The sequence below is a fragment of the Nicrophorus vespilloides genome, unplaced genomic scaffold (assembly GCF_001412225.1).
Source record: "Nicrophorus vespilloides isolate i.1.1-1 unplaced genomic scaffold, Nicve_v1.0, whole genome shotgun sequence".
NCBI classification, from domain to species: Eukaryota; Metazoa; Arthropoda; class Insecta; order Coleoptera; family Silphidae; genus Nicrophorus; species Nicrophorus vespilloides.
In genome coordinates, this window is record NW_017095935.1 from 21,226 (window position 1) to 43,669 (window position 22,444).

General features: G+C 28.0%; 2 protein-coding genes across 2 annotated transcripts; both read left to right on the plus strand.

Annotated features, from left to right (window-relative positions):
- Positions 1-1,541: 1,541 nt before the first annotated feature.
- LOC108568832 (WAP four-disulfide core domain protein 2-like) lies at positions 1,542-10,348 on the plus strand. The gene is made up of 2 exons (XM_017930133.1): positions 1,542-1,860; positions 10,124-10,348. The coding sequence occupies exons 1-2, from the start codon at positions 1,629-1,631 to the stop codon at positions 10,261-10,263; spliced, it is 372 nt and encodes a 123-aa protein (XP_017785622.1). The 5' UTR covers positions 1,542-1,628; the 3' UTR covers positions 10,264-10,348.
- A 2,420-nt stretch (positions 10,349-12,768) lies between these two features.
- LOC108568830 lies at positions 12,769-13,605 on the plus strand. The gene is made up of 4 exons (XM_017930131.1): positions 12,769-12,905; positions 12,964-13,026; positions 13,092-13,256; positions 13,376-13,605. The coding sequence occupies exons 1-4, from the start codon at positions 12,902-12,904 to the stop codon at positions 13,474-13,476; spliced, it is 333 nt and encodes a 110-aa protein (XP_017785620.1). The 5' UTR covers positions 12,769-12,901; the 3' UTR covers positions 13,477-13,605.
- Positions 13,606-22,444: the final 8,839 nt, after the last annotated feature.

Below are 22,444 nucleotides of genomic sequence, written 5' to 3' on the forward strand. Positions count from 1 at the left end.
CTTTTATACAGTCTCGTTTTATGCTGTTTATTTTTCCAGTATTAAAGTCCTCGATTAGTCCGTTTTCAAACAGTTCAGGATGCCTAAAACTTAACGTAATTTAACTTCCAACTATAATCAATATCTTGCATCTGATAACAAAACTTCGTTATAACAAAATTTACAATTTCAAGCAAAATGTGGAGAGTTCTAATAGAAGAAGAAAATATCATCCAAGAAATTAGAAAGGAATTTACCCAGATGGATTAGTCATAGGTTTCGAAAATGTCGATGAAGAGGATGTTAGAAATTTATTGAATGCAGAAGATGAAGATGAAATTAAAGAAGTTCCTGTCTATTAAGACATTGAAAAGTTTCACTATACGAAGTAATTTCGTTTAATGCTTCTTATTCGTTAATCGATGTATGACTGCATATTTAAATAATTTATTTCACAGTTACTTTTTCAAATTACTTAGTAATTATTGTGTATACATTTTTATAACAAATTATATAATGATTCGGTGGCAATCAAAATACCGACAACCAAAATCTCGACAATCGAAATCCCCATAACCATAATTTCGACTGTATCAAAATCCCGACTATATAAATATCCTGATTGTATAAAAATCCTGACTTTATCAAAATCCCGACAACCATAATCCCGACTGTATCAAAATCTCGACTATGACAAAATACCAACTGTATCAGAATCCGTTTGTATCCAAATTCGTACTGTATCAAAAACCCGACTATATCAAAATCTCGATTGTATCAAAAACCCAAAAGTATCTTTTATTATTAAAATTTCTACAATAACATTTTTAAATTATTCCGGAGAGTAGTCACCATCTACTACGTTTTTACAACTTGAAATGATACTGTTGGGATTATGGTTGTCGGGATTTTGAATGTCAGGAGTTTGATTGACGAGCAAACTATATAGACTTTCCGCCCTATATTACATAGAGATTTAGTTCTGCAGATTCATAGATTGTTCAAGTTTAAAGCAAAATTGATTATTTGTTAATTTATGCGAATTATATAGTAAATTATGATTGTAAGTATGAATTGATTTGTAGAAATGTAATAATTCCACAATAAGTTGAATGGATTTTTATCATCTTGAGATTACGATGACCACATCGAATCTGCAGATAAGGAAATTGCGTTAATAACATAAAAGAGTTTGTAAATTTGACCTTGTTAACAATAATATAACAATCGTCATCAAAGTTTCGCACAGCTCATCCGAAAAAGCCGGATTCTCCGCATAAAACAAATTCGTCGAAACTCATTCGGATTTTGGTAGATCGAAGACCAGGAACGTTGAACTTGTAACAGTGTGTATATATGTATACAGTTTTTTTCGTTAAACCGCAGGTTCTCGTTACTTCCCGTCTGGATTTCAGTACATGCACGTACACATTTACACATATATTTTTTTTTCGTTTATCACGAATTCCGATTTTCTCGTGAAACCCACACCAGCCGTCCATTCAGTCCCCTTCTTTGTGGTTTTCCGATTATAAATGAATTTGAAAACGGCGGGACCGGTTAGATGATCGCATCACTCTCGGCGACAAATCAATTGGATTCGTGCACACGATCGTAACAGACGTTCTTCATAATTTATAAGTAGAAAGATGTTCGTCAAGGAGTGTTTTGTAGTCCTGGTGATCTGCGGTGCGGTCCTGGCCCAGAGAACGAGCCACAGGAAACCTGGAGATTGTCCACCGCCTGTCGGGTCCGGTATTTGTGCCTACACCTGTTCCACTGATAGTCAATGCGATGGAGCGACCAAATGCTGCAGGACTGCATGTGGAGGAACCATCTGCACGATGCCTGTCACAGCCAGACAACCCAAACTATTATCCGGTGAGTACAAGTTTATATCTTTATACATATTCCAACAAATCAAAGCTTAAACTTATTAGTAAATTCTTAACTTACTTAATCTTTAGTCAGTATGTGTATTTGCACTTCTAACACACAACAACAATCAATAAAAATGTTACAAATATTTTTTCTGCAGTACATAAAAACTATTATTATTATTTTGAATTAATTAATTTTGTCCAAACAAATTAAAACTTAAACCTATAGGTAATTCCGTAATATTCACTTGTAATAGTCAATAATATTTAATTGAAACCGTTTTATAAAATATTGATTTAAAAAAATTTAAAAATCTATTGATTTTTCTGTAGAAATTTCTATCCAAATATTCTTGGACAGCTATATTTAAACAAAAACATTCTTAAAGTATAAAATAATTCTTATACATTTACACTTAATTTTTCTGCCCTCAGTATATACATTTTTCAACTTTTCGAAAATATGAACATATTATGAGCCATTTTTTTAGCATGAATTAATTTTATTTCATTAAATTAAAGCATAAACCTTCTTGTAACTTCTCAATTATATTTAATTTATGTTTTTTGAGAATATAAACTAAATATGAAATGGATATTTAGTAATATTTTGAATTATCTGATCTTTCAGTTCCAAGTTAATTTTAAACTTATTTGTTATTTTTATCTAATTATATATAATAATGTTTGTAGTTGATATACATCATAATAATTAACAAATAAAGAATATATTTTCTTTTTTAGATCATTTATTGAAAATATAGTAGAAAACTTTAATAATTTATTGTATACATTTTACATTGATAATAGACAACAAATTATTAATTGAAACTCTTTGAGTTTTGAACATTAACACGAAAAATCGAAATGATTATAAATATAATTGGTCGTTAATTGAAAATACATGCGATATAATATAAAGTGTCTTAATTGAACAAAAATCATATTTTTATTTCTATTATAATCATTTTAAGCTCCAAAACTTTTTTTGTACTTTAGCAAAATAAAGACTTACAAGTGTTCAGTATTTTCATAGCAAAATACATTATTTGTTTTATTTTTTTAGTGAAATTATAATATTTAAAAAAAATACAGCAATCTATTTTCACAAAATAATAATATAAAAATAATAGTTATCCCAAATGTTTTACATGGTTTATCTCTAATACCATTATACGTGGAGACCATAAAATAAGTTTGTTTGATTTCATTCAAGGTTAAAACACGTGTAACGGATAACATTTTTCATTATCAAAATATTTTGTTAAATTATTAAAAAAAAATCAATAGAAAGCAGTATGAGATCTTTGTTTTTTTATTCATGAAGATTTGAAGTGGTACAACTTGATTATTGGATGTCAATAACAAATATGAAGAAATTCCACTATTTCCTTTGACTGTGAATCTGCTGCTATCTTTAACACTGTCATTGTCCATCGACTTGGCTGAAAAGGTCCATATGCTGAACCTTATTTATTTGACTGTCCATCTGTGATGAACGATGGTCCTATTACTGCAAGCACTAAGAGGGCTCACAAAGGGCCTGGCTTGACCAGAATTCGAACCGGCAATAAGTCGCGCCTTCATATTTTGTCAGTGAATTATTCTCAAATCTTCCAGTTTTCATAATTTGCAAATATATATTCATCACGGTTTACTTCACAAATTTTTGTATTTAGCACTATTGGTTTGGAAATATTGCACACTTATTCTAATATTTTAAAGAAACGTTACTGAATTTTTATAACAACATGACAAGTAAAATTTTTATATTTTAAAAATGACAATTAATTTAACACTTTCTCTCAACTTTAAAGCGTAAACCTATTATATAAACTTAATTCAATTAAGTTGAGAAGTGTGCAGACATTTATACATGTAAATCGAATTTAGAGCCAACTATCATAGCCTTTTTATCCGAGTCGCCTTTTCACGCGAAAGTTTCTTACGAAAACCCTAAAGCGCCAAGTTTATTAACTTATTCGAGGTTGAGCCCCCAAAGGACACGGCACATTCTCTGCAAATTTATCGAAAGTTGCTGTAATCCAAATTAGAGACTCGCAGCAGATTGCCAATTTCTTGACTTCTTGTCCACAAATCTTGTTTTATTATATACCTCTACTATAGTTATATATTTCACCATTTGATTCTATTATATAAGTGTTTTTTTTATTAATAATAATTGAACAACTTTTAATTAATTTGATTCATTAACATTACAACATTCATATGGAAAAAATATAATGAATTCTTACATTATGTTTCTTAAAAACACAATGTTCCGTTTGTCTGTTCAAGAAACGGTACAAATTTCAAAAGATATTAAAAATGTAAGATTAAATAAAAATTACTAATAAATAATAATATTATTATTAGATACTGCACATTTCATTATTATCAAAGAGACTCAAAGAAACAAAAATATGACAAAAATAATAGTTTTATGACATTTTTATGAAAATTGTTTAATTTTCTACAATTTCCCTTTAAAATTATATTTTACAAATAAACAAATTACTATAGCACTACAGAATTATCAATAGAAACTGTAATAACTTCAATAGAAAATAAATGAAAACATAATAAAATTGTAACATTTCTTTTATGACACTCAAAACAACAATTTACTGAGAGTAAGCTTTTGTTTTTCATGAAATATTTTCTTTGATTTTCATGTATTGAATAAGAGAGAGTTTTCGAGTAAATCGTGCGCAGTTCTATAATGCTGCCTGCCAGCAGAAATTGCTTTCCCCACAAGTGTGAACTCGAATGAAACTCTCTCTTTAGAATCGAGCAATTGTGTGTATGTACTTATGTAAATAGGGAATAGGGAAAACACAATTGCAAGGGAGAGGGTGTAGAGATGAAAATGTTGCTTGTATATTGAAGAAAAGACATGAATATAAGAGGAACAATTTATTATTTGTTTTTGAGTAAATTTGAAACATTTTTTTAAATTTTTATTTTCATTTAAATTAAACTCATAAATATTGTAATTTATGGAGATGTGGAAATATTTTTAATTGTATATAAATTTATTTTTCTATTTTATTTTCCACTTTTTTTTTCGTGATTTTTCTTGAATAATTACTTACTTTTCTATAAAAAAAAAAGTTTCTTTCCTTACTTTTGTATACAACTTACACAATGGACAAACATCTTAACGTTTGTTTTATTCTCAATTTATTATTTAAATTGAAACTAAACATAAATACATATTAAAATATTCTAATTACGATTTAATTTTATTTTTACGGATTCAATTATGTTAATTGTATTTTCCATCGAAATGCTTAATAACATTTCGCGTTATTAATATTAATCTGTAGAAGATTTGTTATTTAAATGCAATGGAAATGATTCAATATAAATGCAAACTGTGTAATCAAATAATTAATACATTTTCATCATTAACCTTTTTCAAATTTCCACAATTCTTAATTACTTTTTTTATAGACTTTGAATACAACTTAAACATACTAAATTTTTAATAAATTTCCATATTTTTTACTTTTTTTCATAGACTTTCAATACAACTTATATATTAGACATATACAATTTCTTAATTATCTAAATTACTAAGAACTTTACATATTTATTCCTATATTCAATGAAAAAAATTCTAAATTTTCATACATTCAATAATTTAACAAAATAATATTATGAATTGAAAAGTGCGAATTGATACTAGTGAAATATATATTTAGAATTAGCATCAATCATTAAAAACTTATTAAATTTGTTTAAACATAAAAATAAGTCCAAGAAATGTATTCAACTTACGTTTATTCTCAATTTATTATTTAAATTAATACACATTTTCTAACTTTTTGATAATTTTCCATATTTTGTTACTATATTAATAGACTTTCAATACAACGTAGTTACTAGAAACATACATTTTCTTAACTATCTAAATTACTAAGAAATTTACACATTTCTTCTTATATTCAATAAACATATTACAAATTCTCGTACATTCAATTAAATTACAAAAAATATTTTAAATTAAAAAGTTCGAATTGATACTAGTGAAATATATATTTAGAATTAGTTTTAATCATTAAAAACTTATTAATTTTGTTTAAACATAATTTACAAAAAAAATCCAATTATTCTGAACTTTATTAAACATTACAATAAAGAAATTGTATTCTTTTGATTATGAAGTCAATATAATTTTCTTAGAAACTAAATTTATCTTTTATATTATAAAACAAAATTATGTTTTTCATTTCCATTGTTAACTTCTTTCTGAAGCAATTATAACACAATCTTTATTATACTGTTATAACTTGTAAAGAAAACTGTTGAATTTTCCATCTACAAGAAAAGAATAAAGCCAAGAAATTTAATTAGCGTACATTTATTCTCAATTTATTATTTAAATTGAAACTAAACATAATTACATATTAAAATATTCTAATTATAATTTAATGTTATTATTACGGATTCAATTACGTTAATTGTATTTTCCATCAAAATGTTTAATAACATTTCGCGTTATTAATATTAATCCGTAGAAGATTTATTATTTAAATGCAATGGAAATGATTCAACATAAATGCAAACAGTTTAATCAACTAATTAATACATTTTAGTCATTAATTTTTTTCAAATTTCTACAATTATTAATTACTTCTTTTATAGACTTTGAATACAACTTAAAAATTATACACATATAATAAATTTTTAATAATTTTCCATATTTTTTTACTTTTTTTAATAGACTTTCAGTACAACTTAGATATTAGACATATACATTTTTTTAATTATCTAAATTACTAAGAAATTTACACATTTCTTCCTATATTCAATGAAAAAAAATACAAATTTTCACACATTCAATTATTTAACAAAAAAATATTATCAATTAAAAGGTGCGAATTGATACTAATGAAATATTTATTTAGAATTGGCTTCAATCATTAAAAACTTATTAAATTTGTTTAAACATAATTTACAAAAAAAAAATCCAATTATTCCTAACTTTATGAAACTGTACAATGAATAAAGTCATTGTATTTTTTTAATTATATATGAAGTCAAATTGAATTTCTTGGAAACTAAATTTAACTCACATTTTACCTGAAAAAAACTTTATAAAACAGAATTATGTTTTTTTATTTCCATTGTTAACTTCTTTCTGAAGCAATTATAGCACAATCATTATTACACTGTTATAACTTGTAAAGAAAACTGTTGAATTTTCCATCTACAAGAAAAAAATAAAGCCAAGAAATTGAATTAACTTACATTTATTCTCAATTTATTATTTAAATTGAAACTAAACATAAATACATATTAAAATATTCTAATTACGATTTAATTTTATTATTTCGGATTCAATTATGTTAAATGTATTTTCCATCGAAATGTTTAATAAAATTTCGCGTTATTAATATTAATCCGTAGAAGATTTGTTATTTAAATGCAATGGAAATTATTCAATATAAATGCAAACTGTTTGGACGGAAAACAATGAATACAAATGGAAACCAAAACGAAAAAGTAATAGTGAGTAATAATTATTGAAATTTAATTATCGTAAATGCGTAGCGTCTATTGTGATTCATGGATTTCAATGATATTCGGTTTCAGATGATTAAATAATGGATTTGTATCCAGCGGATTTTGATTCATTGGATACCGCATTGTATAATTGTTTGTTTTTTCATTGTATAACCAATTTATTTGACTGATGTAAACGTGTAAATGCGTATCCAAATGGGTTTTGACCTCAATTATAACAGTGGTTTAACGCCTCATTAATCACCATTATTTCAAATGGTTCATTAATAATAGCAGAAGTAAATTAAGGATAAATTTAGATTAAATGATCCTTGAAGAAAAACGATTTTTAACCACTTTAGCCGAGACTTTCGGTGATTGTTATGTATAGTAATTGCGGTTGACTGTAGTTGCGTAATGGTAATATATAAATACTAAATATTTGTTTCTATAAATTACGTAAGTTTAATGATGCCTCGTTCTTTGGAGCTTTATTATAGAATTTAAAACAATTTGTTAAAAATAATTTAGGAGCATAAAATTGAAAATTATAAATGTTTTCGATAACAATTCAACAATAAAAACACGTGTCTTTCAATGGAAATCAATTCTACAAGAAATATATAAAAAGTAATTATAGGTGACTTGTATTATTAATTTAAAAACTGGAAATCCCCGTTTTACTAATTGATTTTAAAATATGAATCCACACAAAGTTACTTTCCAATAAGTAATAATACTTGTTTTCTTTAGAATATATCTATACGTTTTTACCAACCAGAATTAACGTCATCTTAAAGTAAAAAAAATGATCGATGACTTTTGTTAAATTTGGTATTTGATTAATCTCTTGAAATTTCGACTTTATATGTTTAATTTCCAATATTACTTTTCTTTTATTTATTTACTTTTGTATTAATTTATATTTGTAATGAATCATATTATAATTGAAAGTTGTTATATTTATTAGAAATATGACTCAAGTTTGTATGTGTTTGACTTTATATCTAAATTTAATATTGAAAAGAATACTGTTGCTGTTAATAAAAATGAAACAATTAACATAACATTATTAGTTTATAGATATTTCTTTTTTGATCGTAACTTAATTATTGTGAAAACAGCAACATTTAGAAGTTATTTAACAAAGTAATTATTTCTATCAAAATATTAGTTACAATTAAAGCAAATTGTTTTATCAATGTAATTGGTTCAAAATATTCCTGTTCTTTAGAAATATAACTCTACTTAAAGCAAACATTGTATGTGTTTGACTTTATATCTAAATTTAACATTGAAGTTAGAATATTGTTAATTAAAATGAAACAATTGTAATAGCTTAATTATTGTGATACGAGCAAAATTTAGAAGTTATTTAATAAACTAATTAAATCAATCAAAATATTAATTACAATTAAAGTAAATTGTTTTATTAAACATTGATTCAAAATATTCCTGTTTTTCTTATACCCAAAGAAAATTCAAAGAGATATATTTATGAAAGCAGTTACCAAAGTGGAAGGTGCGAAAAAAAAAATACTAGAAATATATATTTTTTTTTAAATTGGTATTTTTGCTATAACCATGAAAAATTTGTAAGACTCTCCTCCGCTCTTCAAATTTGAATCTTGGAGGCAGCTAGATTATTTTTTTTTTAAAGGGGGCGAACTAGCAAAGTTTGAAAACCACTGCTGAAAACTAAAAAATGTGACATAACCTAACTTAATCTAACCTTAAATAACTTTACTAAATACATTTTTTTGTTATCTAATTTGTAGATTTATTAAAACCACTACTATTTATTGATATACCTAAAACAATTAGAATTGATAGTTTCAAAACAAACTTAGGTATTCTGTAGACATATCGAAGTTACTGCTAATTTGGTCGAACATAAAATATGTACGGAACTAAGTAAGATTTTTTTGTAAAACTACTTTAACTAATTTAATCGATTTTCTTTAAGTTTAGATAAGTTTAATTTACAGCATCAATTATTAAATCGTATACATTTTTTGAAAACGTCTGAAACTGACCTGAAACGCATCGCCTTAACATGGATCCAAGAGGCTCAAGGCCGCTAGAATTGGAAGCAATTAAGAGAGACCTATGTTCAGCAATGGACGAAACAGGCTGTTTTATGATGATACACTTTTTTATAGTAAATTATTATTACATATTTGTGGGTAAACGAAGTGCTTGAAACCAGAAAAAATTTAAATAAAAATTGCTGTTTTAATATTTCAATTCATACAATTTATGTACTTAAAGGAATATTAAACAACACAAATTTTTATTTATTAACAAAGCCATTCTCAAAAATTGAAATAATTCAACTACAGTTTTTAATTAATTAAACAAAATACGTTTCTTTGTTGATAATTATTTAAATAATGTAATTAATATTGTTATTTTGTTAATATTATTAGTAACCTTTAAGAAATGTAGAAATACTAAAAATTCTGTTCATCTAATTTTAATATACAAATTTAATTGATTTGAGAGAAAAAAAAGTAACGATTAAATCTGACATTTAAGATATAATCTAATTGGAACTGAGCTTCTTGCAACATAATTAAATGTGAGAGATGCGCGCGTTTTCCTTGCATAATCATTTAAATTGCGAACAGGTTTTCTATGTCAAATCCAATAATTTGCGCACGACCCAGATATTATAAATATATCAGATTCATCGCACAAACTATACAAACTTCATGTTGCAATAATCCTTGTTTTTATTATTTATTTTACAGAGAAGAAAGGATCGTGTCCTGCCCGACCGACGGGTCCTTGGGTATGCTCCAGCAGATGCGCCTTTGATGGTGATTGCAGAGGAAGCAAGAAGTGTTGCAAGAACCGATGCGGCGCAATGGCGTGCACCAAACCAGAATAACCTTAGATTTGGTATAATAATCAGTAATTATCTTATTTAGATTATAAAAATGCAATGTTAAAACGAAATTTATTAATAAGTCAATGAACCAAAAATTACATTTATAACTATTGTAAATTATATGTATTTTAGATTATTAAGTATTCATTAAATAAACGTTTTTTTTTTCTTAATAATTTTTGTTTAAATAAATTACTAATTTTGTTCAATGACCTAAATATTCTCTTTTTTTTTTCATATTAATTACTTCATAAAAGCAATATTTTTAATATACAACACTACCTCGTATAGTGCGGTTTCGATGAGACATGATTCGCTATAATCCGAAAAATAATTTGAAAATTTCGATTTATCCGGATTCAAACAGTCCGGGATATTGTCGAAACCTATTTAGGTATTGTATATATTTATAAAGAATATATCGGATTTATTATGAAGTATTAATTAAATAAATATTATTTTTACGTAATTATTTTGTTCCTTTCAATTAACTGCATGAATGCACAGTTATTTTTTAATTGGTTCACGTTTCATATATATATATCAAAATAAAACTACCATTTAAATCAATCATTTCATTATTTTATGTTATTTACAATGTATTATTAATGAGAAAACTATTTTTTATTATTATAGACTTTTTTTTCATACTTATGGGCAATAATTTTAAATAATACAAATATATTTTATTTTTATTATATATGATTGTTTCAGAAAATATTGTTCCAAATATTTATTTTGTACATAATGTTTTTTGTTTATGTCGTGTAATTTTATTCACAATCTGTTTATCTATGTGAACATTGAGTAAATTTAAGATCGTGGGTGACATTAGATAGGTAATTTTTCCCGGTGGATAGTTACCATTATGATGATTTGATTTTGAATTTGTTGGTTGGTTGTCGTCTTGTAAGTTAACTTCAGTAGTATATTGATGCTCTGCGATTCCACTATTTCCTTTGACTGTGAATCTGCTCCTTAACACTTGGCTGAAGGTCCATATGCTGATCCTCATTCATTTCACTGTTTATCTGTGACAAAATTGGGAAAATTGTATATTCTTTAATGTATATTATCTAATTAAACGAATTGAATAAATCAATCAAAACATTTATATACAAAACAATTGAATTGTTTCCTCTATATACATTTACTTTAAATACACTTGATTTAAATTGAAGCTAATGTTTACTCACAAACTAATCGAAATGAACATTCAATTAATTAGTTTGCGATTCACAAATAATGGAAGGCACTTTCCGATAGTAGCTTTGAATTGTAATACGAATTACAACATTATTCATTAATTCATCTATATGAAACTGTAAGTCAAAAAGTTTGAAATATTTTCACATTTTAGTGTATTAAAACTGTCGTCTAATACAAGGATAAGCAACATATTTTTTCAACAAATTTAATAATTTATCAAAAACACTATAAATACAAATTATTGTAATTTTATGGACTTTTTCTTTTGTAATTTAACAAGTCAAAAAGTTAAAACTTTGCTCATCCCTGGTCTAATAGTTTCATAATAACATTCGGGCGAATGACCGGAGCTTCGCAAAATTTGGGGCCCCCAACAGTGTAAGTTCCCCTTTGCTTTCACATTTTTATCGAATGTTAGAACCCAGCTCTCACAATTTTTTTTAAGTTGCCCTATTATGTCCAACCGTTATTATTACAATTATTATTGTTAATATAGTGTATTAACGAATTAGAGACATCCACGGCATCTCTAGAGTCGCCTTATTATATGAACATATAAATCAGCATAAAGGGAACCTTCAACGTGAGACCGATTGTAACATTCCTTCCTATTTTCAACTTGAAACCGGACGCAGAATAGACAGTTCTCATCGAGACCAACTACTGATAAGAACATCGCTCATATTTTAAACTGGGAACAAGACGCATAATTGGCAAAATCCGTATAGGAGCAGTGACCTGAAGCGGAGCGTCTTATCAAAACCATGCTTTACTCCTCAAACTCCGTAGAATAAGTATTTGTAATTAGTCTTAGGAAGAACGTCAAAGAATCAAGACGTATTGAATATTTTAATAATAAACTGAAAGTCAAACTCTTTCAATTTATTAAGAAGATATTCCACAGTGTCCAGAAATCCATTCCTGGGACACGACACCCCCTATTCATGCATTGGAAGCCCATTTCATATTTTTGCTCGTGGCCTCAAAAATCAAAGGTCAATTAAATTTTATTTTTGTTGCTTGTGTCTTCTTGTTTTTTTTGTCTGTATTTGTTATTAAATAATGTTTTTGTTCATATAATCGAGCTACTTTATTGCATGAACTTGTAACGGCAGAAGTCCAAATGACTCAGAGAAGTTGTTTCGTGCATAAATGTATCCTAATTATGGAAATTTTCAAATTAAATAATGATTTTGTTGGCGTGTAAACATCACCGTTTAACGATAAAACTTGTTTTAATCGGCGATTACGTAAGGATATTCTCCGTATGTGAGTCGCGTTCAGGTCGCCACGTGATTTTGAGCGAAACTGGAAATGTAGCAGGAGCAGCCAGCAAATAGCCGACGGCCTTTGGAAACCCAAGAGCATATAAATGAACGGCCAACATTAACCATCGGTTTATTCGTCCTGCAGATACCGAGCCGACAAAATGAGTAAGACTCCCAACTCCTCGATGAACGTGTATATAAACTAAACTACTTTATTTTGCAGATAAACTGTGGATTTGTTTCGCAATTGTTTGCGTGTTGGTCGCCTCTTCGGAAGCAGCATCACGTAAGTACATGCAAATCCTTTTAAGTTAAACCCCAACTCATACATCTTTTTTTTTCATCCTTCAGAGGATTGTCCACTTGCCAGTAAAATGACCAGTTGCAGTCCGAAATGCAAGGACGATACCGAATGCTTCGGCCGCAGGTGCTGCACAAATATTTGCAATACAAAATCGTGCGCTGCAGAGAACCAACTCGGAGCTAGTGCATCCAGTGGATACAAAGGGAGTGGAGGTATTACTTTTTTCTATTTTCCGCTTTTGCGGATTGATTAATTTTTTGCGGGTGAACTTTTTTTTTCAATTCACTACCGTCCTCTTGATTTATTTACTTTTATTTTCTGTTCAACGCAGGTAGCGCAACCGGAAACTATTGCGGAAACGTGAAATGCAGCGCTTATGAAACATGCAAATTCGATAGCTCCACCAAGAGGCAAAAATGTATGAGGACTTAAACGTAGAAGAGAATCAAAACGTAAACATGTTCTTGTCTAATCGTTTTCGAAAGTTAAGTCGTATATGCATAATTAATGTCTGCTTATCGGGGAAAATAAAGAAGTTTTTGTGATTTCTGTAACATTTAATGATTGGTTGTTTTTTTTATTAATTATAAACTCAATTTTAATGCAATAATAATTAATAATCATTTTATATAATTATAAAATTATAATTCATATATAATCCATGTTTACACAATAAAATTAGATAATCTATAATAACATACACAAAATAAGGATTATCCACAAGTGACATCGTTTAAATAGCCAGAAATTCCTAAATTTCTAGACCCAGCAATTTTCTAGACAACTGAATCAAACAGCTACGTCAACTGAATCAACATCGGATGGTATGGCCTATCAAGATTCATCCATTGACATACTAATTAAAGGATAATTTATCTTTCATTGACATTTCCTGTTAATTATAATAATGAACATGTCTCATGTTCAAAAAGTGGAACAATGCGTGTCCCATCGCCCCTCAAAGATTTAAAGTAATGGATAAATAGTAAGTAATATATAGAATTTATAGTATACATAAAATAATACATACATGTAGAAAGCTGTATACTTTTTCTGACCTAATATCGAATATCGAAATCTTCTCTGTAACATTTTTTTTCAACATATTTTTACAGTTTTACTTTAAACTTTAGTATTTTAATGAATTAGCTTTATTACAGTGGATTTTCGTGGATCATTGAAAATATAATAGTATAAATAAACTAATTTTGTAGTATTTATAAAAATCAAATGAAAGTCTTACTTTTTAACACTTTTTGAAAGAAGAAATTGATGTATATTTTCAACATAAGGAGCTGGAGCTGATCGTCTTTGAACAGATTCATTTTGTTACTTACACTAATCAAAAATATAGTTACTTAATATACATATTTTTAATATATACTAATCTTTTTTATCGCTGTTCACAGTATAAATAAGAGAACTTTTTACTACATGAAATTGATAATTTCATTGCATCAGTTAATAATGTTGTTTAATTACTAATTAAGAATATTCAAGTTGAAAGTAAGTATAATATTGAACACTTTGTTTAAATGTTTGTTTTATGAATGCATGGCAAGGTTTCATTAATGCAATAAAAGTGTGTAATTATATTCCCCATTCAGGTCACACAACTTGGTGAAGGTCAAACTCATATTAATTTAAACAATAATCATTCAATTTACACAATACCTTTTCCTGTTGTTTAAGTATCTGACGAAAATAAGGTTGCTCAATGAGTTTTAAAGAGGATATCGTAAAAAATATTTCCATCCTTTACAATTAACGTCTTGTGCTGTATCACGTAATACGTCTTATGTGTTAAATTATTCTTTAGACAAATTCATCTTAATTGATACTTTTTCGTATATAATTCGTACATAATATTATTATAACAAATCTCACTGCTAACATAAATGCTTTGCTTATTACACTGTTTACTAGTTTTTTTTTTTAATATTTATCAGCCTCAATATTTATTAATAGTTCATATTTCTCTCTAAAAAAACTAGTTTTCTACAAGATTTTAGAATGTTAACTTAAAAAATTATTGAATATTTTGTAAAACCATAACAATATAAAATTTACTCCATATGAAACGAATAACAATAAATTATTATAAAATATTATTTTATTTATCATTTTCTCAGAAAATATGATTTAAAAAAGGAAAAAATATCTACAGATTTATTACTCAAACATGGACCTGTTTTGCATACAAAATTTCCAGATTTTGAAAAAAATACTCATTTCCTAAAACTAACACTAGATTTTCTTCTTCGTCGCTTTTTTCAGTCATTTTCTATTTAATAATTAGGATATAATTTTGATAATATTTGTCTAGATAACTAGTGATCTCATTTTTTGAAGCTAGACGTCTTTGTCCAAGCAAAGTGCTACTAATCCTGTTTGTACTCACTTGTATTCGTGTCTCTTCGGAATGTAATATCTTAGATCTAATTTCAGTTTTCAATTTACAAAACAGAAAATCAAATATATCCTCACTTGTTAATAAATTCGTATCTTGTCGTCCTAAATCCTCTTTTTATCATGGCTTTTAAACTTCATCTCGTTTGCCAGTAAAAATTAACCTTCATTCATTCACAAAGACAATTTTGTGTCCAAATGTTTGCGTTTTTAATAAAATAATGAATGAAAAACCGGTTCTGTAGTTCAAAAAATAAAATTTCTTTAAAAAACCGGTTTAAAAAAAACAACAAACTACTATACAGTTTTCAAATAACTGATGTAAACTTATATTATTCTAATAAATAATAAAATTGGAACGTCTTATTTGAAGTTTTAATTAGATGCTGTGAAAAAATGAATTGTTTTTTTAATATAATTACATTTTTTTTAGCTATTTTTTTTACATATAGACACGGATTTGTAATCTTAATATCTCGAGATTGTGAGAATAAAGCATAATTATATTACGTTTTTAATAAAAGTCACTTTCAAGGATAACAACTAAAAAGTTGTGCTAAAAGAAAACATAAAAATTAGATATTTCCACGAGAGAAAAGATTTTAGTTGAAAATCTATAAAAAAAAAGACAAAAACAATTACTTAAAGTTAAAATAATAAAAAGTTGAGTCTAAATTCAATCCATATTTTTCATAATCATTTTTAGCTTAAAAATTAAAAAAACATAAAGTTAATTTTCTATATAATAGTTTCATAACTCCGTCACATAAAATTGAACTGAATAATTTAAGGACACACATTCGCAATTAAGTTGTACAATACATTTTCGACGATCGTTCTAAAATAGGAATTACGAGTACAGCTATTATAAATAGCTCGATCGATAAGTTCTGAAATCCTGTAAAGTATGTATGAAAAATGATACCGTCATCATTTTTTAACTGCATATTTAATAATACTCGGATCACTCGTAAAATATACGTATTTTCCAATAACACGTACAAATCCTTTGTAAATGCGACAAAATCAAACATCACAGTTCGTTTAAAGCAGAAATGCAATATCGGCATTCCTTTCAGGAGAATTTCATTTCTTTTACTTTTATTGTTGTTTCATATTAGACATTTTACTTAGAAAAAACTATATAAAACAAGAAATTATTTTTAATATGCAAATGACACAATGTAATTTGTTTATAATTATATCATTTTATAACATTAATTTCTTCTTAAAGATAATATTCAGCTGTATTCCTTGATGTGTACAGGCTTTCGACAAAGTTTGGCATACAGGTTTACTCTACAAGCTGAAGCTGCAACTTCCACATAATTTCTATGAAGTGTTGAAATCCTACCTAATTGAGAAAAAGTTTTTTATCAAATTGGAGGAAGCACAAACTGAGCTGAGTCCCATCGAATCTGGCGTTCCGCAAGGTAGTGTCTTAGGATCAATTTTATACTCTGCAGATATACCAACAACAGAGAAAACAAACGTGGCATCAGACGAAAGTCCCATAATTGAATCTCGACATCTTCAAGAAGAGTTTAATCTGCTCGAGATATGGTTCAGAAAATGGCGAATTAGTATAAACCAGTCGAAATCGGTGTTACGTTCACCTTAAAAAGAGACACCTGTCCTCCAATTAAACTCAACAACAAAGTAGTTCCAGCATCTTCAAGGGTGAGATACTTGGGAATGTACCTGGATACGAGATATATAAAACATAGTAGAAATATCCATTATTTTATTTGGTTATTTCTACATAAATGTTAACTGGAAATAATCAAACAGTCAATATATGTAAATTTAATTAACTAAATTAAAATTTGTCAAAAAATTTGGGAACAAATTAGAATAAAAAATAACTAAAATTGAAATGTAGATCTATCAAATTTGTAATTATTATTTTAACGTCAAAATTGCGTCAGTGATATACACCTTTATTTTTTTTTACTTGAATCAATAGATTTATCCTTACTTTTAACCATGTTATACTCTCACCTCTTATACACACTCACTATACTTTTCATCTACTTGAAATCAACGGAAAGCTGGTACCATTTCATAGAGATCTCCAACTGCTCGGATGAGATCAAAGTCGAGGCTCCAGAAGAACCAGAAACAATTCTGGAAATCTACGAGGATAACTCCGAATTGTATAATAATCATTTATCTAATGATTGTTGCCCATTCCAAGCGGTCAAAATCATCAATCCGTGTTACGGTCAATGCAGACGCACCGATGATAGGAAAGTCATACCTATTTGCTTGAAATGCGCAGCGTGTTTAGCAGTTGCAGAAAATGTAAGTCAATCTAATGAGTTATTATTATAGACAGAAGTTATATCCTTGTAAACGTTCTATTGAACTACCTTTCGATATTTTAAACTTTTTATTTTACATTACAAGTACATTTTTAGTAAACTAATTATGAAAATTATTATTATATTTGATTAAAAAAATTGGAATAAAAAATTAAATAATAAAAAAATATCCTGTTATTATTAGTGTTATTAATGTTTTATTCCATAAAAAACTTAAAATATAATACTGTTATCATAAATTTTATAATATATTTTTTATAAGCCTTATTCAACTATTCATTCCTAAACTATTCACTACAATTATTCACTCCTAAATTTATATTAGAATTAAAAGGATATTATGATGCAAACAAACCCATGTATGTATCATAAATATCAAAATTCATATTATTTGATAACATATCATGCCTTATGCAAGTTCTTATGTTTTTTTTTATTTCGTTGAACCCGGTGACTGAAATAGGTAATAATCTGAGAGTGCAAAGCCTGGTGAATTCCGTGGGTGATGTAATAGGAAAAAAATCCTACATAAACCTGGCTTATGGAATGGATTATTCGGTATAATAGTCGTGATGGAAGGGTCTTCTTTTATGTAACAAAAAAAAATGTATAAAATGTAACTTTTCGACTCATGTTTAAGTCACGAGTATCAACAAAACATTTGACCGCATGGATTTTTTCAAATAGTTTTAGTATATTGTTATAATGTATTTAGTCTTTGAAACCTTTTACTCTAATAAATTATCTTAACTAGAATATTATTTTATCAACTTAATTTGTTATTTATATCTGATATAAATGTTGTAAGTTCTTAATTAAAAAACAACGAAAATTACAATCAAATAAATAAAAAAAACAATCAAAAATAGTCATAGTTTTGTAACTATTCATATAAAAATTATCTATTTATTGTATTAATTGTTCTCAAATTAATTTCATATTAATTATTTCCATTGTTAGTCATCAGAACCAACAAAATACATTTGTGTAATGATTTGCTTTTATGTTCAATAATGTTTATTTATGACTTTAATTATATATACAAAAAATATACCATTAAATCAACTTACATATAAGCGGACAGACCTGAAGGTTCTGGGAATAAACCAATAGATGGCGCTATATGTGTGTACCGCTGTCATATTTCAAAAAAGCTATAAATTAACGTAGATGTACAAATATACAAACTGCAACTTAAGTCCCAAACTTTTTCGGTTTGCGTCGCCCTTAATATATCAGAATTTTTTCGCGGCGCCCCAAGTCACAACATCCGTCTATCTTTATGTTTGGGAACCCCTGCTATATATTATAACAGCTGTTTGAAACCGTGCTAATCGAAGCACAATAAATCACTTGACTGTGTAGAAAAAAAATAACAATTGTTTGTATATGATGTTCTTTAATTTTGATCAATTAAAATTTAGTATATTTTCAAACCGTACTATCGTGAATCCGCACTGATCGAAACCACACTATGCGAGGTATTAATATATGTAATCGAACTGATGTCAACACACTTGGAGACCGCATTCAAACGCTTTTAATTTGAATCTGTGTGTTTGGAGATGCAATATACCGGGAAGTCACTCTTAACAAACTTATCTATTTTCCAGAACACGGATACGTTTAATCACATCTTTTATTATATAATTTCTTGTTACTATTTCTTTAGGATTTTATTTTGATCAATTAAAATTTAGTTTGTTTTAAAATTTTCAAACCGTATTATGGCGAATCCGTACTGATCAAAATCACATTATACGAGGTATTAATATTATGTAAACGAACTGAGATTGATGTCAGCACACTTGGAGACTGTATTCAAACGCTCTTAATTTGAATCTGTTGTGTTTGGAGATGCAATATACTAGGAAGTCACACTTATCAAACTTATCTAATTTCCACAGCACGGATACGTTTAATTACATCTTTTGTTATATAATTTCCAGATTCGCCGAGTTTTTGACGAAATTATTGCCAACGGGAATGAAGACTACGAGTTGGAGGAGTCCACAGTGATGAACGCGACGTCGGATCTGTGCTCGAACCATTTCAAAAAGTTGCGTCAATTTCATTAACTTTTAATTGGATCGCATTAATCATGTTTATTTTAGCTACGATTTGAGGGATTACCGAGGATTTGCCATTGTCACTGATGCTTCGTCCGCATTAACTGAGCACGTGAAATCCGCGCTGGACGGCCAATGGAATGCGAAGTTAATAATTTAATCTGCATGTTTCTTTTCGTTTTTTCTATTGTTGTTTTTCCTTTTCTTTCGCTTTTTGTTTTTTCTTTTTGTTGGGGTGCTTTTTTTTTCTTGCAGATTGGGGAAGATGTGCTTGGATTTCACGAGGAATATGAACGCCTTCGATGTGTACAGCCTCTACAAGAGCAATACACTTAATCTCACCGATTTTCTATGCAGGTGATACGAGCGATTACACGCGAAGTATTTATTGCACACTTCGGTATTTTCAGGGGTTCCGGTATTTTCAGGGAATGTTATAACATTCCGTTCGAAACGATAGAGCTGCCAGACGATGATCCATTTTACTCCAAGATTTGGGTCCATTGCAATATATTCACATAATTAAACATAAACGTAAACCATAACAAAACATTTCTTTTCATACATTAATTCTAGCCTTTAACAGTCATCAAAAATGTTAGATCTTCAAAATCTTATAATCTTATGAATAATTAATGAAAACTTGAATTTCTTTTTAAATTTGATAAACATTTCGCAAATTAAGTTTGCTAAAAATCAAATTATAATGAATATTACATTTAATACTAAATCTATCGAAATGTAAGTAAATAATACCATTATTTTTTTTGCATAATACAACACATGAATTTTGAAAAAAAAAGCAGAATATGCAACATATTTAACACTGAAATAACATCAAGTAATAAATAATTCGATTTCCAAATATAAAAGACAGAACGATGTATGTTTCAATAACATGAAATTTAATTGAAATATGATTCGGGTTTCAATTGTAACTCGAGTCACTCGATGGTAATAAATTAAATTTCGGATACAAATAATTAAATGGAAATATGATAATTATTCCCTCCCAAATTTGAATTTTATGAATAATTCAATATAATTGAAATATTTTAATTTTATTGAATATACTGATTGAAATGTAATTTTATAACTTTAATAGAGCAGATAGTTGGTCTATAAGTTCTAAAACGAAATCAAGAGGTTAGTATAATTTGATTATAGTTACTGTTATAGGCTTATATCTTATAAAGCTTATATATATTATAAATAATTAATAAACTTCTTTCTAAAATTTAATAAACTCTTATAAAATTATGTTATAATGAATATTATATTTAATACTAAATCTGTAAAAATGTAAGTAAATAATACAATAAAATGCATTTTTTTTTTACATAATACAACAACCCATCACTTAAAAACAGATTTCCAAATACAAAAATCTCAATAAATCAAAATATATTCAGGAACAAGATGAAAACCAACTAAAAAATATAAAAGAAAAATGTATGTAATTAAGTTAAACACTAGGAATGTCTTCTTCTTTCTTCACCGCCTTCCAACTTTATTTAGCTTACGTCTAAGCGCAATTTCGCCAGCCACTGTTTTGTTGTTATACTTATGAAACTCTAATAAATATAATTACTGCTACTAGCGTATTTTACTGGATGGGATTGGAGAGATTGGTGATCAACAAGTGGCGACAAAGCATAACAAAAAGTAACAATTTTCAAATTTTTGGCTGTCTTGATGATTTAATAATCGCCCAGTATACTACTTTTTCTGTAGTTAATAATTAAACAATTAATAGACGGGGACACTCGCATTCTGTAGCAGCCTATAAAGTTCTTCTGTGGCTAGCAGGTTTTTAACGCATGCAAAGCAGATGTAATCCAGAGTCCTCACCGACTACATCTGTCCGAATCCTGCCACTCGATTCTGACCAAATGCAGTTTTGCATCTCTGTTTTTCTGATGAAACCCAGCCTCTCAAACCACGGCTATCTACTAATTGTCTTGATGAAACCATAGTACGAGTCTCCCTTGTATGATCGTTCCTCCTCAAATCACTCGCATTCTGTAGCAGCCTATAAAGTTCTTCTGTGGCTAGCAGGTTCTTAACGCATGCAAAGCAGATGTGATCCAGAATCCTCACCGACTACATCTGTCCAAATCTTACCACTCGATTCTGACCAAATGCAGTTTTGCATCTCTGATTTTCTGATGAAACCCAGCCTCTAAAAACCACAGCTGTCTACTAATTGTCTTGATGAAACCATAGTACAAGACTTCCTTGTATGATCTTTCCTCCTCAAATCACTCGCATTCTGAAGCAGCCTATAAAGTTCTTCTGTGGCTATCAGGTTCTTAACGCATGCAAAGCAGATGTGATCCAGAATCCTCACCGACTACATCTGTCCAAATCTTGCCACTCGATTCTGACCAAATGCAGTTTTGCATCTCTGATTTTCTGATGAAACCCAGCCTCTCAAACCACGGCTGTCTACTAATTGTCTTGATGAAACCATAGTACGAGTCTCCCTTGTATGATCTTTCCTCCTCAAATCACTCGCATTCTGTAGCAGCCTATAAAGTTCTTCTGTGGCTAGCAGGTTCTTAACGCATGCAAAGCAGATGTGATCCAGAGTCCCCA

What these genes read in the sequence shown, in the direction of transcription:
- LOC108568832 (XM_017930133.1), top strand. Translation starts at nt 1,629, where the DNA reads ATGTTCGTCAAGGAGTGTTTTGTAGTCCTGGTGATCTGCGGTGCGGTC. An exon ending in ACAACCCAAACTATTATCCG is followed by an intron (nt 1,861 to 10,123) that starts GTGAGTACAAGT and finishes TTTATTTTACAG; the next exon opens with AGAAGAAAGGATCGTGTCCT.
- LOC108568830 (XM_017930131.1), top strand. An exon ending in CTCTTCGGAAGCAGCATCAC is followed by an intron (nt 13,027 to 13,091) that starts GTAAGTACATGC and finishes TTCATCCTTCAG; the next exon opens with AGGATTGTCCACTTGCCAGT. An exon ending in TGGATACAAAGGGAGTGGAG is followed by an intron (nt 13,257 to 13,375) that starts GTATTACTTTTT and finishes TGTTCAACGCAG; the next exon opens with GTAGCGCAACCGGAAACTAT.